At 40.5% G+C, this 17,456-nt stretch overlaps 1 protein-coding gene across 5 annotated transcripts in view; it reads right to left on the minus strand.

Annotated features, from left to right (window-relative positions):
* MAP7D3 (MAP7 domain containing 3) overlaps positions 1-14,161 on the minus strand; it is a 35,477-nt gene extending 21,316 nt beyond the window's left edge. For all 5 annotated transcript variants that reach the window (XM_057538669.1, XM_057538668.1, XM_057538667.1 and 2 more), the window contains exons 1-6: positions 14,033-14,161; positions 7,985-8,083; positions 7,806-7,889; positions 6,421-6,584; positions 3,379-3,490; positions 2,731-2,829 (exon numbers count right to left, since the gene is read on the minus strand). In XM_057538669.1, the coding sequence (XP_057394652.1) occupies positions 2,731-2,829; positions 3,379-3,490; positions 6,421-6,584; positions 7,806-7,889; positions 7,985-8,083; positions 14,033-14,087 (613 nt within the window). In that variant the 5' untranslated portion in view covers positions 14,088-14,161. The remainder of the gene's footprint in view (positions 1-2,730; positions 2,830-3,378; positions 3,491-6,420; positions 6,585-7,805; positions 7,890-7,984; positions 8,084-14,032) is intronic.
* Positions 14,162-17,456: the final 3,295 nt, after the last annotated feature.

Genomic DNA, 17,456 nt, shown 5'->3' on the forward strand with positions numbered 1-17,456 from the left:
GGATTGAACCCAGGCCACGGCAATGAAAGCACCGAGTCCTAACCACTGGACTGCCAGGAAAGTCCCTTAACTAGCATTTTTTAAATAAAAATGATCATTAACATTTGGTATAGATGTCACAATTTTAGCAATCCAAACCAGTCATATGGGAAAAGACACTTTTGTGTCTTTTCCATTTCACTTGAAATATTATGGCTTTTGTGTAGACACTTTTCCATTTCACTTGAAATATTATGGCTCAGGATACTGATGAAAGTCTTTAAAGAATAACTTCTCTTTTGGGAACCTCTATAAATTAAAGTACATATTGACAATATAGCGTCTTGTGAAAATTCTTGAATTGATAATGTAATTGCACAGCATGAACCACAGAAGTGTAATCAATTCAACCATGTGATGAAATCACCTATCCCTCATTATCACACTGCAAGAAATGACAAAATAGTGTGAACAGTTATTATAAGTCAGCAATGAGCAGAAGAAAAACAGACTATTTGAATCAGTCAAGATTTAAAGCAACGCTATTTAAAATATCACAGGTTAGATTGTGAACTTCATTTGAGTTTGAAATGTCCATCTCTCTGGATTGAACAGGTTTGATTTCAATTTGAAGGGATTTTACAAAGGTAAGCCACTGACGATATTGATTTTATTTTCAATAAAATTATTGGAATCATTAATTTAACAGCATTCATCATTTCAGAGTGTGCAATATACTGTAACTTTAAGCAAACTCTTTCATAAAGTATCTTCCACACATACTTTCTTATATTAAAAAGTTACTTGGAATTGTTCCTTCAGTGCAATTTAACTAATTATTAACTTGAAAGTCATCACCTGTCCCTTCTCTTTACATGTCTCATTGATACAGCAGGCACACATATTAATGAAAACACACTAGTGTTTGCTCATTATATTAAAAATGTAATAAATGTCTGTGCAAGAAATCTTTGCTAATTCCTCCAAGCAATTAGATAGTAAAACATGGCCAATGCTTATGAAACAATTAAAATAAATTAAAATGAAAGTATATAAACATAACATTGCAATGAATGTTACCTAATTTTTCTAAAGGATTGAGTTTGTGAATAATAAATTAATTACACGACAAGCAAGGTGCTAGAGAAAATCTTCCCACATTAATCTATGAATGAACCTGGGCTATACATAAAAGTGCTCTGGGAAAGCATATTGAGGGTAAGGGTGGAAAGTGGATCAACTTTTGTTGGACCATTACAAGAGAAAATTAGATGCACCAAGACACAAACAATGAAAGACCTCTCAAGTTCATCGCTGGAAACTGTAAGAGTTCTAAAAGTACAAATAACGTAGGACGAACAAAACAAAAATCCTTTTCAACATATTAAAACTATAATATTTAGACAAAAATGGAAATCTTTCCTACTAAGTTAACCACTGCTACAATTAACTAATTATACTTTAAATGAGGTCCAGAATCTTTTGCTGTAGTGGAATTTTAGAGCAATCAGCATTGCTCAAAAAACTGCCAAGGCACCTAATAATACAAAAGAAACATTTTTAATTCAAACTATAATTATGCCTACGTCTCAATTCACAAGGTACAAAGGTGGTATTTCTTCTTTTCTTATGGCTAAGTTTGAGGGAATGATGTGGAATATGCCTGCCATGTCTTTTTCCTGCCCAGATCACTTCTGTTTTTTTCTCCGGATGGGTATGGTTGTCTAATCCATTTCAATTATCAATGAGAAGCACCATGTACTACAAGCCAGAAATGGTCACTGACACACACTCTGGTAAAGATTTTTTTAAAAATAAGGAACTCTAGGGAATTCCCTGGCTGTCCAGTGGTTAGGACTCCGTGCTTTCACTGCGTAGGGTACGGGTTCAATCCCTGGTCGAGGAACTAAGATCCCAAAAGCTGGGCGGCCAAAAGAAAAAAAAAGAAAAAAAGGAACGCTAATTAAAAGTGCAAACACTAGGAGCAAAAGGTATTTGAAGTATCCATAGTAGATAACTTTGTTTTATTTTAAAGAACACTGCATTACCTCTAGGAAGAGTTGTAAAGTGGAGCTTAGCAATACTTCTCTCGTTAAACACTGTTACCACTTTATTTGCTTTGGGGGAAAACATGGACTTGCTAGTGGAATGTACAATTTAAATACCATGATCCATCTATCAAATGACCAAAATATAAACCATAAGTTAAGTATGGTGGAGTGGAAATCACCGAATTTCTTGGGGTCTTAACTATACAACTAGGAAGGTAAATTATACTTGCCTGTCAACTTTCTATATATGTGAAGCAGATCAACCTGTCCACTGCTATATATATGCTATTATTTTACTTAAATGAGGTAATATTCATGAAACTTAATGAAAATTGAATGACTAGTCTAGTCCCTAGAAAAAGTGATTTCATTTATAGGTTAGATAGAATATGAATTAATTATAAAATAAATTATTGTGCCACCTAATGGCAATGTCTTTTGGTCAAAAGATGTTTCGTATTTGTTGGGCTACCTAAGCCCAACAAACCCATCTGATATGATTAGTACACAAATCAAGAAACAAGGATTTATACTGATGAAAATACAGGATAGTAATGACCATCTCTACTGTAAAACAAGGTGGTGCTCTTCTGAAATATTTAAATGTCCTACAATCTAAAGAATAAGTGGTACTGTGGAAATACATATAAAGAATTGATTTCATTGGTTTGAAACTCAGTAGAATACATGAACTACTTACTCTTGGCAATAGAATTTTGAGAACTTGCAGACGACATTTGTTTATGTAATCCAGAAGTCCCCTGTTCAAGCTTTTCAGTAGATATAGAATGTTTGTTGGCTGAGAAAAGATATAAGATTTACTGTACTCATATTTAAAAAAAGCATCATTAGCTGAAACAAAATGAGTTCATGATGTACTTCTATGGAGCATAAACGTGTATTAATTAGGTACACAATGCTCACTGTCAGTCATTCCTTACAAACTATATAAATTTAACTTATATTTTATGCAACTGTATAGAATTATGTCCACACATAGGAAAAATTTACAGTACATCAATATTAAACAGAACTATTTTAAAAATATGCACTGGATAAAGCTGTGTAAAGCTTATCAATTATTATTCATTTTTACACTGATTACAAGTTTAAATGGTAAAATTTTGGATATAGTGGATAAAATAAAATTACTGTAAAATTTCACCTGGTTCTTTGGCGATCTCACATGACACAAATTTAAACGCATGCCAAAGAGTAAGTACATGGCAGTGTTTTCACCTAGGATACAAAGCTCAAAACCTTTTGTAGTAAATGCAACCTTATACTAGTAGCCAATATTTACATGTGAAAATGAATGAACTTAAAGTTTAGCAGTTGTATTAATTACCAGCTTTATTCTGAGAGTTTACTGTTGTAGAGCCTTCCCATGACCATCTTTTTTGATGATCCACACGGCTGCTCCGTTCCAGTGTACGATGAAGGACAGCTTTGAATCTCTCCTATTTAAAATACATGCCAACACATTTTTACATATGCATTATATTGGTCAGTATAATTTTGATCTGTTGGTTATAAAATACCCCCACCACCAAATTTTTCAATCAGGCAAATTTTTTTTAATAAAAGAATAGAACTGGAAACATCTCAAGTAAAAAGTTAAAGTTCAATACATCTTGGGTATCAATCCATGTTCTCTCGAATAACTAGGTTTTAATCTTATGGACATGAATCGAGGAACTGACTGTGCTTCCATCTTTGCTTATATCATTAGGAAATTTAGAACCAAACGTGTAGCCTATTCTAGCAACTATACAAAGACTGAGTGGTACACTTTGGTGTATGCTAATCATCCCTTATGTTTTATTATTTTCTTACTTTAATTTCCCCCTCTGCTTGATTCCCTCAACCACTTATTTTCTCATCTGGTTGTGGTATGGCTTTTTTAAAATATACCTTAAATTCTTTGCAGAATGAGGCAGGAAAAACAAATCAACTAATACACATATGTGAAATCTATGCCAGATCATCTGTTATACCCACATTTGTAACATCTGAAATTCTGGTGTTAACTAATCAAATTTTTAAAAAGAGGTGTGTTTGTCTTGACCTCAGCTTCAATTTGAACTGGGCAGGATAACAGCTCTACAAATGTAAATGCTACACTGTGGCGAAACAAGGCCACTGCTGGAAATGAGAGGCAGTTTTCTTTTCTCAGCTATTCCTCATCCTGTGCTGTAATACATCACGGACTACACTCAGGTAAGCAAATCAACTCAGGGCCAGAAGGTTTTCTATTCTTCCCTGATGACAATCGTTTCATAGCAACATCATCCTTACGATGTTCCCACCGTTTCTCTGAGGGCAAATAGGGTAAACATACTAGGAAAACAGAGTCACCCATATCCTCTGAGGAGAAAAGCAACTGCAATTCTTAAAATAAAACTTATCTAATGGCAATGTTTTAAATTATATTTTCTAACAGAAAGTAAGTTGTTCTAAATTACTTAGACACCTAAAAAGTATAATAAAGACTAAAAACAGAGAATATTCTTGTATTATTAAAACATCTCTGATTCCTAAGCATTCTAACCTGCCGTTTCCAGATGTGCTGACCCGCTGTGCTCTTTCAGGTTCCTTCCGGCACCTGTGGCTCACGTGCAAGCTCCTGTCCTGTCCCCCATGTAGCCCCGCCCGCACTCACCCCCGCTCAGCACCACCGAGTTTGCGCTTTCCCCTGCTCTACTGAATCATTCTCTCTCTTCTCCGCGCGGCCTCCTCACAGTGTCGAACGGTCCCTGCTCTGTCTGGGACGCCCCCATGCTGGCTCTCTGGGGTCGGTTCTCTTTTGCCCTTTCTCCTTGTCTTCCGGCCTCTTCTCCTGCCCTGTCTCTGGCTCCCGCTCTGTCTACAGTATCATTTTGTTGCTTCTTCTTTCTCTGTGTTCTCTCTCTCAGGTTCCTCTTTCTCTAAGATGGTCTCTTTTTCTCGCAGTCCCCGGGACTCTCTCTCCTCCAGGGACCCTCCCTGACTCTGCGCATAGTTTTCTATTTTACTTTCTTTGGTTCTCTCTTTACCTAGTTCAGTCTCTCTGGCCTTCACTCTCTTTACCACAGAGAAGTAAATTAAGGAGGTGTTTCACAGAGGAAGACAGAGAGTGACACAAGTTCTGAATGAGAATTTATTAAATACTGGAATGTGCTGAAAAAAAAAGAGACAGAGAAGGTGCTAGTGGACCATGGACAGGGAAGAAACAGCACAGGAATAGTCCTAGAATAAGGAAGATTCGCCAATGGGGGTAAGGGCTGGGGGGTGAAGCATTTGCAAGAGCCAACTGTGTGCAAAAGTTAGGAGGAAAAGCGAGCACCACAGAGAAAGACACAGAGAAGGGGGCTCTTGGGGAGAAATGAAACCGGAGAGCAAAGGAGAGAAAAAAACATTTAAAAATTGGAGCAACAGAAAAAAAGAGAGGGAGATAAAAATCCACATACTGAGAGAGGCAGAAACTCTAAAGATGGGGAGAGAAAAGAGGGACAAGCTAAGACAAAGAAAGCAGAAAGAAAAGGGAGGTGCCTCGGGCAGAAAAAGGCCAGAGTCAGTCAGACAGAGAGCCGAAGACAGACCAAGACTCACTCAGGGACACTTGAGAGTCACTGGAACAAAGAAAAGAGAGAATGACAGCAAGGAACAGGACAGAACATGTGAATTCAGAAGGAGCCAAGGACACTCAGAGTAGAGTTGTGGAACAACCTACAGGAGAAAAACTTGGTGCCAGAGAGAATCATACAGATTGAGACAGGCAGCCAGATACCCACACAACAGTCAAAGACAAACTGAATGAAGAGGGACAGAGGGGGAAAGAGAGGGCACAACAGAGGCAGTGACTCATACCAACAGAGTGCCAAAGACACCAAAGCAGAGTCCAGACAGGAAAAGAGAGAGCAGGGCTACAAAACAACAGAGAGAAACAAAGGAACAAGAAGGGGAGGGGGGAGCACACAGGAGAGGGGGCCAGGGCACCGTGGGAGAGTGCAAGGCTCTGGCGTGGCTGGGCCCTGCCGCTCGTGTGAGCCAAGTGCTGAGAAGCAGAGCAGAGCAGTGAGAAGCACAGAGGGTCAGGGTCAGACGGGGGCCTCTCAGGGGGCCTGGGACGGTGGGTAGGTGAATACTAGGCAATGGACAACACCTTTTGTAGGAGAGAAAGCCGCTCAGAGCAAAGCCCAGGCCGCAGGCACCCTGCAAGTGGACACGGTTCTCTCCCTGGACGTGCAACGCTCGGATCAGGATGGGGCAAGAGGTGCTAATGCTGAAGGAAAGACGAAAGAAGAATTGGGATTGGTTCCCGTAAAAGCAGAGAAGGGCTACGAAAAAAGCACTGCAGAACCAGGCAACACGGTGCATCATCTGATTAACAGGCTAGAAGAACATGTACCCTTTCTTCCTGTAACTTTTCGTTTCTCTTTTTTTCTGCAGATATTCTCCGTTGTTCATCCTTTTCTTTCTGTTCCCTCAGCTTTCGCTGCTTTTCTTCCATCTGTTTTTCGTATAGGATCTTAGACTTTCTTTCTTTTTCAAGTAGTTGTGTCTCTTTATTAGCTGAAATATTCCAAATGCAAGGTAAGAGCCAAAAAAATATTTAAGTTTTCCACATTACAGACAGAGAAGGAAAAAGTTTATATTTTATTCTCTTTCTTAAAAATAACATAACCTGTGCTAATGACTAAAGACTTATTATATAAGTGAACAGAGATGGCCACAAAAGAATCATTTCCACTGGGTGTTCATTTAACTCCTGAGAACTGAATTGGCTTAGATGACTCTCCTCCTGTCCAAACTAAAATTCCAAATTCAGAAGAAATATTTTCTTTCATGTGATGTTTCTGCTGACTTGAGCTGAAGTCAAACCCCATCAGATTAATATGCTATACATTAAAATAAGACGTAAAAAAAACACATGGCCAGAATATACGTTTTTTTCCCTTGTACTAGGAAACTTCTTTTCAAAGGCCTCATCTAGACAGACCATATTAAGCATGCCAGTTTGACCTTCGTGGGCTTTAGGCACATTCCACATTACTGACCAGCATGATGTTTTCCTACGTTCAAATTTCCCCTCACTAAAGCCTGCAGAGCCACCTATGCAGTTGTAAAACACTCTTCTAAAGAGCTACAAGAAGAAGACACAGCTCCTCACCAGAACAAAGACAATTGCTATTTTATTTGAATGAAGTTGAGCACTAGTTTTGCAGTGGATTTACAGGGCCAGATGGGAAAAATACATAGTTGAAAAAGCATTCTCTCAAGGTGTAGAAAGAGTATTCTTCTAGATCCTAATTGATCCAAAGTTACACTTGAAAAGCACAGCAGTCAGTGAAAGATACCGTATCTATGTTAGGATTATTAGCAACTCCATTTTTTGTTTTTTGCTTTTATTTTTGAACCCACCCCCGGCAGTGAAAGCAGACTGCTAACCACTGGACCACCAGGGAATTCCCTCATTTTTGTTTTTAAATCATTTTTACTGAAATTTCATTTTGCTTGTTTCTACAAATGTTGAAGAAATTTTCATACCTTCATTTTCAGAAAATTAAAGCTAACAGAAACTACTAGTTCAAAAATAAAACGATTTGGTCAAATATTTTTCATGGACCTTCTTTATCTCATTTAGTATAAGCTTTTAATCCAATATAACACATACTGTAAAATGTGTAATCTATCATATGAACAGATTAAAAAGTAAGTAAAACCACTTTGGAAATATACAACCTTAACATAAAATTCATTTATTTTAATTTTTTTAAAAAGTCTAAAATATACCATCATCTTGTCTTTTTTTCTCCTCTCTGCGCTCCTTTGCTAATCTTTGCTTTACATCATTTTTAAGCACAGATCCATCTATTACTAAAAAAAAAAAGAAAGAATACAGTTAGACATAAGATATCAAACTTTAAGGACATAACACTTTGACATCTATCAAAGCATTCTAGAAATTATACCTGGTTTAAACGCTGATTTTATATTTGAGGGCTGTGATGGAAGAGCGCTAAAGCTACCCTGACTCCGTCTTTCTTCAGCAATGGCATTAGCAGCAGCAACTAAAATACAGGGAGATAAAGGAAAGGGATTCGATATTAAGAATACAAACAGCAGGACTTCCCTGGTGGCACAATGGTTAGGAGTCCACTTGCCAATGCAGGGGACGCAGGTTCGAGCCCTGGTCCGGGAGGATCCCACAAGCTGCGGAGCAAGTGGGTCCGTGTGCCACAGCTACTGAGCCTGCACTCTAGAGCCCGGGAACCACAGCTACTGAAGCCCGCGCGCCTGGAGCCCGTGCTCTGAGACAGGGGAGGCCACTGCGGTGAGAAGCCCGCGCACCACAATGACCCAGCTCGCCACAGCTGGAGAAGGCCCGTGTGCAGCAATGAAGACCCAACACAACCATAAATAAATAAATAAATTTAAAAAACAAGAAAGAATATGAACAGCTAATCCAGGGGTGGCAAAGCACAGCCAATTGTATCTTCGATGATAAAGGACAGAATCTCTTCTACAAGGCAAAATCATGACAGACTCTGGGTCAGGAAAGACATACTGAGTACCTATGATGTTCAACAATAATTCAACAAAGAATTAACAGTGTTTACCGTAGACATGCCAGCCTATCTGTGCACACAGAGTTGTCAGTAGAAGTAGTAGCACGAGCTGGTGGGTGAGTAAGAGCTAATGATTAATAGCTTTCAAAAATGCCTCAGACAGACATTATAGCAAGTACTAGAAAAACTGAGTTGGCAAGGATTTGGAAAAATGTTTCGCCATAAATTGGGGGAATTTAGAAAAGATTTGGAGTTTATGGATCTGAATTTGGATGCAAAAGTGTCAACGGTGAGAGCCTCAGAGATTGGGCCCAATATAAGGAGTACATTTATAAATTACCCAGATCAGGGGCTTCCAACCCTGGCTCCACAGGAGAGTCACCCAAATTGCTTTTAAAAAAAATTAGCAAAGCCTTCCCCTCCCCACCTCCACTCTCTGAGAATGGGGCCCAGGCCTTTGCAGTTGCTAAAAGCTCTATTCTGATGCACAGTGAAGGTGGAGAAAACACTCAAGGAATTGCCAATGTGATGGTATTTTTCTAGGTAGGAAAATGTCAAGCAAATAAATATAAATTATATAATATAAATTTACACATCTTATGTGAACAGGTAGAAAATGGCAAATAAACTTCAATAAGGGTGAAATATAAGAGTATGGGAGCACAATTTGAGGGAAAGTAAGAAAAACTAAAATTCTAAGATGATACAAAACAAGTTCTTGGGGAATTCCCTGAACTCTAATTCCATATACGGCTGTATCTAAAATGCCCCATAGTACCAGGCATCTTCAGGAAGGAGCTGGAGAATAACACTGAAAACTCTCTTCTACTCTCGTATAAAAGCACAGGAAATATGCCCCTGTGATACTGCATACAATTCTGGGTTCTACAATATCAAGAAAAATATAAAACAGCTGTAGATGGGCAACTATAAAATAAGGGAATAGAGGGATGTGGTCGTACTCAGAATGAATGGACTTTGAGATGTTACTTGCCACTGAGGAAAAATATCTGGGAGCCATTTTATAGAGTAACCTTGAAAGTGACGTCACAATTGTTGCCATAGAGATCGCCATTTCAAAAGGGGAAAAGGATTTACTTTTAAATCTCAGAGACCTAACAGCTCAGATAATCCATGATCTAGCTATCTGAATTGAAGATTAGATTCTTGTCAGCTTCTTCAGTTATTTAACTAGCATCAATTTTGTGGACCACGATTATCCTCTGAATTTGAGTACTAGTGTATTAAGAAAATTCTTAACTATCGTCTATAAGTTAATTAAACCATCCTACACACCTCCCTTCCACTCACAACATTTCTATGTGAGCATACAGAAAACCACTGTTGCTTCTGCACATTCAGTTTTCCTGCTTAAAAATCCTAAGGAAAGTCCATATTTTGGCATAATTTAGTTGGCCATAAGGACAATTCTTCTCAAAATGTACAATTTTACCAGATTTAAGATCTTATTACTCAGAAGTAACCTTAGAAATAGCTGTGGTGGCAATAATGAACCAAATCATATAAAGGTTATAATATCAAATCTGATTTTTATTTATTTTTTTAAAATTTTGGCTGTGCCGCACCACTTGCGGGATCTCAGTTCCCCGACCAGGGATTGAACCCGGGCCACGGCAGTGAAAGCACTGAGTCCTAACCACTAGACCACCAGGGAACTCCCCTCAAATCTTATTTTTAGATCTTTACATCCAAATTCCTACTGCCAAGAAATACATTCACCAAAAGAACAGGCTCTAAAAATGTCCACACAATGGGAGAAAGCCTTTATGTCTGGACTTAACGAAATGAACATTTTATTCAACTCCATTCAATGACAGAACTTACTTAATTCACTTTCAAGTAACAGGTGCAATAGAGTACTTCTATAGTTCTTATACTAACTCTAAATCCAAAATTAAAGTTAAAAGTTACCTTTTGCCTGGAGATTACGTAAGAAAACATGTAGAGTTTATTACTAAAACTGAATTATGAATCTTAATCTGTATTTCCAAAAAATTGCCATAACAAATAATGTATACCACCATTTATGAAGTTGTTTTCATTGGTTATTACCTCATTTAATTCTCATAACAATCCTATAAAGTGGATATTATTATTTTCCTCATTTTTTTTTTAACAGATGAGAAAACTGAGGCTAAACATAACTTTCCCAGATCACACAGGTAGCAACTGGTAAAGCCAGAACTTAATTGTAGATTAAGAAGCAACTTAACTTTGAAACATTACATAATTATCAAGGACCAGACTGTACAAAACCCACATCAACCTTTATATGACTTAGTTTAATATTCCCACCTCAGCTACTTCTAAGGTTACTTCTTTTTAAAATACCACAATGAAGGAATTAAGATCTAAATGTATAAAATTTATTCAACAATAAGTAAATGAAATATATGGGCTTTGGTTTAAAATATACTTTGGAAATACAGAATGGAAATATTTTGGAAATGGAAATATTTTAAAATAAAGCATTTACTTTTTTTTTTTCCTCTAAAGTAAGCACTGTTATGCTGTGGCTAGAAAAGGCCTAAGTTTAGAGAAAATGTGTAAAAGACATTACAAAAAGAAAATCATTCTCCATTTTTTTTTTTTGGCCGCATCTCGAGGCTTGTGTGATCTTAGTTCCCTGACCAGGGATTGAACCCGGGCCCTCGGCAGTGAGAGTGCAGAGTCCTAACCCCTGGACCACCATGGAATTCCCCCATTCTCCTTCTATTATGGGAAAACAACAAACTCAATCATCCCAAACTCAATCATCCTAGCCATCTAGCCCAATAAAAACCTCAGAATGAAATGAACCAAAAATAGATGCCACTAGGATGCCAAAATTAAAGAATGCTTTACACTTGATTTCTAAAAGATGTCATTGAAATTTTGAGGCCCCTTCTGGACATAAAGCATTTTAGGTCACTACTGACTTCAACATAGTGGAATATTTCTGCTTCTCTCCAGAAACACCACTCCCCCTTCCTCAACACACGCGCGCGCGCACACACACACACACACACACACACGATCTGTGTCACAAGAGCTCTGCTCCACTAGGGCAAGCTAAATGCAAGAAAGGAAGAACACTTTTCCATGACAATTAGTTCAAGAATCTTCCTAAAGCTGCACCCAAGCACAATCACCCCAAAATGCTTAATCCCATGAGATGCCAATGATAAATACTCATCCCAGTACTTATTAGCAATTCTGTATTGTCTGCCTCAGCTGTTGCTCTAGACATCACTCTCAGTCAGAGTTCGACCTAAAATCTGTAGCCCCACCTCTCCATGACCTTTCTTCTGTACTGATTAGAAACATTAGATCACACAAACTAGTAAACTAGTACTTCTCATTAGGTAGCAAAGGGCGTAGATTGCAAAAAAAAAAATGATTGAAAGGTTTTTAAAAACTTATTATAAAAAGGGCTACGGTTGTGGCAGACAGCAACCCTACTAGGAAACTAACTGCTACAGATTAGTGGATACAGTGCTACTCACCATTATTTAGATAACAGAATAAAAAGAAGCAATTGCTACAAAGCCTTATCTTGCGCTCCTGCTGGATGTAGCCCTCAAAGTGTAGGCTGGGGGTGTCTGGCAGCAGACGGTCTTCCAGCAGCCCAGTCCCAGACCCTTCCGCACAGTTGCCGGCCCAGACCTGGATCCACCCTCATTCAAAGCTGAGCAGCTGGGAGTGCAGATCCATTCCGCCCACACCAAGGGTCTCTCTTCATGGCCTTGTTACAGTTTGCATGTCATTAGGCCAGGGAGAGGGTGAGAAAATATTTAGAAAAAAATAGAAAACCAAAGACATTTGCAATCAGGGAACCACAAAAATAAGGCAGATTCAGGGAGCTTTGCCTAAAACAGCAACGAAGTCTACTCACTGTTATTTGGATAACAGAAAAGAAGCAATTGCCACAAAGTGGCAGAATATTTCACTGACTCTTTGTCCCCTTCAGGAAAACGCTGAGACCATGAAGTAAGTTCTTTCTGGTCAAGGTGGTCCTCTGTAAAAGTTTAACATGTGATGTTTTCCATTCCTAATACAAAATGGGCAGCAAGGAGGTCAACTAGGGTTCTCGGTTAAGCCTTTTTTTGCTTAAGTTTTTAGTTTAAAATACTGGGAATTCAAGCAACTGTCCCATATAAAATTTAAAAATACTTTTCAACATTCAGTATGCAAATACTTTGGGGGGTTATCCAGAAGGCCGGTCAGTTTAAATCAGTGAAATAATTCAATGTCAGAGGACCTTAGGTGTCACTAAGCAATAAAACAATGAATTTATTGCAAACTCTCCCTGTAGGTGAACCATAATAAGCTAGAGACAGAAGAGTTTTTCACCCTGTGCAATAATGAAAGTGTTTTTGCTTCTGACATTATTCTCTGGGGAGTTGATTCAAAGCGTTCTGAAGTAACATAAACCCTCCCAATCGCAGCCGGTCTAATTTTTCAACTGCAAATGAAAAAAATCCCTAAGGATTTCAATAAAATCATCAAGGCTGTTTTATTCAAGCTCATATAGGAGGAAACTAGCCCGAGAACTAAAAGCAACCTCCCACAAGCAAGAAATACTGTCTCGCTCAAGTAGTGAAGCAGTCTCCTGGCCTAAGCAATGCCAAATCCTGACAAATTTTATAAAATTAACGATTTTGCCGGGGGGGGGTACTTTTTGGCGATGGGACCAGTTTAGAAGAAAGCACTCTGAAGCGCTGAGTCCCGTTCAGTTCAGCCTAGGGTCTGCAAGATGTCCCACGGAAGGTGACGTCCTGGAGAAGTCATGTGCTGAGGCAAACCAGGAGGAGCAGGGGGACCAAGTTTCATCCCAAATTTCAAAGCCAGACCCCCAAGGCCCCCTCCTCACCGGACCTTAACCAGACCTTGACCAGGAGGATGCGGGAGAGACCGGGGTTGCGACCGTGGGAGAGGATGAAAGCGCGAGCGCCCCGGGCAGAGGGAAGATTCCAGGGCTGCCCCGAGCCGCGAGGGCCGTCCCGGCGCCCGCACCTCCCGGGCAGCGGCGTGGCCGTTCCGAAGGCTGCGAGGGCGTCCGCCTCTCCCCAACGGCAGGCGGGGCTCGGGACCGTCCGCGGGCTACGGGGTGCCAGGCCCCCGCCCTCCCGCCCCAGCAGCGCCCGTTAGTTCTCTCGCGCCCCGCCCGCCCGCGGGGGTACGGCCGTTGGCGGTGGCAGTTGGGCCGCGGGACTTGGGCCGTTGGTGGCGCGGGCCGGCCGTCTCCCCTCCCGCCCGCGTCCCCTCTCGGCGCCCCGTCCCGTCCCAGGGCGCTCCGGCGGGGGTGAGGGGAGCACCCGACGGCGCGCGAGGCGACTCCGGAGTGAAGTTTTCCGGCGCGGGCCGCGCCGCTCCGACAGTCCCCGGGGCCGCGGGAACCCCGCCTCCCGCGCGGGCCCGAGCCCCCCCGGGAGCCGCCGGCCCGCTCACCCATCCGTTCCCGCAGCCCCCTCAGGGATGTGCCAGCACCGGCGCGCTCCGCCATCTTCAGAGAAGGAGCGGGGAGCCGCCGCAGGCGCTGGGGCCCCAGTGCGCAGGCTCTGGCGCGGCCGCCGCGGGGGCCGGGGCCGTGGCGCCGGGGGGCGGGAAGGGGAGGGGCCCAAAGGGCCGCCGCGACCGCCTCGCTTGGACTAGCGATTGCCGCAGCGCTGCTTTTTGCGCACCACGTGGTGAGCCGTTGGGCGGCGACCACCTGGTGTAAATAAACCCTCTCCTGTGTCCCGCGTTCTCCCCGCACCCTCCATCCTGGATGCCAGCCAATCATCAGCCGGCTTGGCCCTCCAACATTCCTTTTTCCTTTTCATCTCTTTTACCTAGAAACGCAGTAATGTTCTTTCCTTTCTTCATTCGTTCACTTAGGGAGCACTTCCTGAGTGCCTCCTGGGTGCGCTTGCATCAAGAGTTTGCTAGTCTTTGAAACACGACAGAAAGGCCCAAGTTGGGTGAAGAGGCCTAGAGAGGGGTTGGGAGAGAGAGAGGTTCCTGTGAGGTGCTAGGGGTCCTGATCATGAGTAAAGACTTTAAGTTGTTGAGAATAAATCGTGACACTGTTAGGTCTCAAAGTTGTGTGAATTATCTTAGGGTGTCTGTGGGTCTTTAAAGTGAAGGAGAGGACTTATTGGTGTTAATCTCGCCAGATAGATATATAATATTCATAAATGATTAGTATCCAGAATGCATAAAGATTTAAAAATTACTTAAGAAATAGGCAACCCCCCAAAAATGAGCAAAAGGCATAAAGATGCCTTTCACAGGAAAGAAAACACAAATGGTCAATAAGCATAAGAAAAGATGCTCAAACTCTTAAGCGCTCAAGAGAATACAAATGGAAACCACAGATATCATGTTACACCTACAGATGTGGCAAAAATTAAAGAGTGGAAAATAAGTTGGTTAGGATGTAGTTTAATATTAGTGGAGAAAAATAATACTGTAAATCAACTATACTTCAATTAAAAAAACACTAGTGGGGGGAAAAAGTTTGGCATTATATCACCTGAAGCCCTGCTGCTGCATATATACAGACACCAATGCTTTGCATGATATACATGATGGTAGCTATGATTATTATGACACACATGATTAGGGCACCAGCGAAACACATATACCTACACACAAATTCAGCTTTGATGAATTTATCTGGAACTTCACAAACAGAAAATCTAGAAAAATGCAACATCACCTTTGTAGTTTCTTGCAAAACTGTTGAAAATGTTGACCCCCACTGTTAGATGTTGAACCCATCTAATAATAAGGAAACATTCACCCAAATCCAAACTGTGGCATATTCTGCAAAACAACTGACCTGGATGCTTCAAAATGAAAGATTAAAAACAAACATCAGGGAAGTGTTTCAGGTCAGAGGAGGCTACAGAGACCAAGTGTAATAATGCATGATCCTTGATTAGAACCTAGATTAAAAAAATTTTTTACAGGGCATTCATTATTGGAACAATTGGGAAAATTCAAATATGAACTGTATATTATATATTATTGTATCAAAGTCAAATTTCTTGGGTGTGAGAATGGTATCGTGGTCATGTAGGAAAATGTCCTTTTTCTTAACAAGTAACTGCTGGATAAAGCATCATGTCTGAAACTTACTGTCAAGTAGTTCATAGGAACAAACAGAGCAAATATCACGAAATATTAAAAACTCGTGAATCTAGATGGTTACATAGAGGCTCATTTTACTCTTCTTTCAACTTTTAACATGGGTTTGAAATTTTTCAAAATAAGTTGGAGAATTTATTTTAAATCTAGAAAGATTGTCTTCAGCTTATTTCTAAGCATCACCACTTTGAAAAATAAAACTTGATTTGGCATTACGTATACAGGGAGGCACCCTCCATAATCTTTGCAGCATTTAGAACTTCTAAAGGTCTTAATCCTGCCCAGGTGTGTGTTGGGGGGGAGGAGTAGCAATAAGAGGTCTACAAGAAAACAAATACAGGCGGCATAGGCTGGGAGCTGGGTGAGTAATTAAAATGGGTCCCATCAACAAGAACCTACTGTATAGCACAGGGAACTCTTCTCAATACTCTGTAATAACCTACAAGGGAAAAAAATCTAAAAAAGAGTGAATATATGCATATGTATAACTGATTCATTTTACTGTACACCTAAAAGTAACACAACATTGTAAACCAACTCTACTCCAATAAAAATTTTTCAAAAAAAAAAATGGGTCCCAAGAGCTCAGAGGGATGAGAAATCACTCATGGTTGGAGTGATCAGAGAACTCTTTGTGGAAGAATTGGCACTTATTTTGGACCTGAGGACCAAAAGAGAGGTCCTTGGGTAGCCTAGTGAGGCAACGCGTCCGTCTGTGGCTAGATTGCACTATTTCTCAAAATAAGATGCAAATCTAGGTTTTAATGTAAAGTCTCTTTCTAAACAATGATGACAAAGTTAAAAGTTTTGCAAAACAGGGTGCAGGGCAAATAAAATCATCAGATAGCTAATCAATATTCGACTTTCCCAATTATCTCATTTTTTATGTTCAAATGAAAATCCAAACAAGGTCCACACATGGCATTAATTGATATGCCTTTTAGGTCTCTTTTAATCTATAGATAAACCCTTCTTTTTCTCTAACGTCTTTGACAGATCACTGTGAAATTTACAACTCATTCATTCATTCAGTATTGGGGAGAAAGAGACAGGGAAGATCCCCTCAGATGTTTCCTTGGGGCTAGAGCAGCTCCCTAAGGAGCCCCCCCATGGGACTGTCTGTACATTTCTCAGAAAAATATTGGAACTGAAGACTGCCAGCTTGGGGAGAGTTAGTCTATTCTGGAGCCAACTCAGACTCAGAGCTGGGAAAGAACCCAGGTGACTTGACTCCTCTCTGCCCCTGTTTGGAAAGTCTATGTTCCCCAGTGAGCAAAAAAGAACTGGAATCCTGCTCACTATTTTTTTCCTACTTGGCTATTTTTTCCCTTCAACCTGACACCAGCAGGAAAAAATATTCAGAAACCCCGCAGTCATAATAGGTCTGGGAAGTGTCACTAAAACATTGAATTCACATGTAATAAACACTCAGTGGACTTATCAAGTCTAACAAATTTGCATTTAAACTGCCACCATCACAGCTCTGTAGTAAGAGTTTTAAGCTTCACAGCCTTGAGATGGCTGTTCCTCTCCATCCTTAACTAGCTGTCGGATTCATCCGTCACACACACAGCAGAGTCAGGCCTCTGGTTTTTCGTTCTCCTCTCATTTCTGACTCTTGCCTCGCATCTGTTGCAGCTTGGCTGGGATGCAGGGGGAAGAGTGATGTTTCATTCTGGGCTCATCTCTTGCCAATTCTACTCACATTTTCCTTTCTTTTCCCAAATCTGCACTTTCCTTC

The sequence above is a fragment of the Balaenoptera acutorostrata genome, chromosome X (assembly GCF_949987535.1).
Source record: "Balaenoptera acutorostrata chromosome X, mBalAcu1.1, whole genome shotgun sequence".
Lineage (NCBI taxonomy): Eukaryota > Metazoa > Chordata > Mammalia > Artiodactyla > Balaenopteridae > Balaenoptera > Balaenoptera acutorostrata.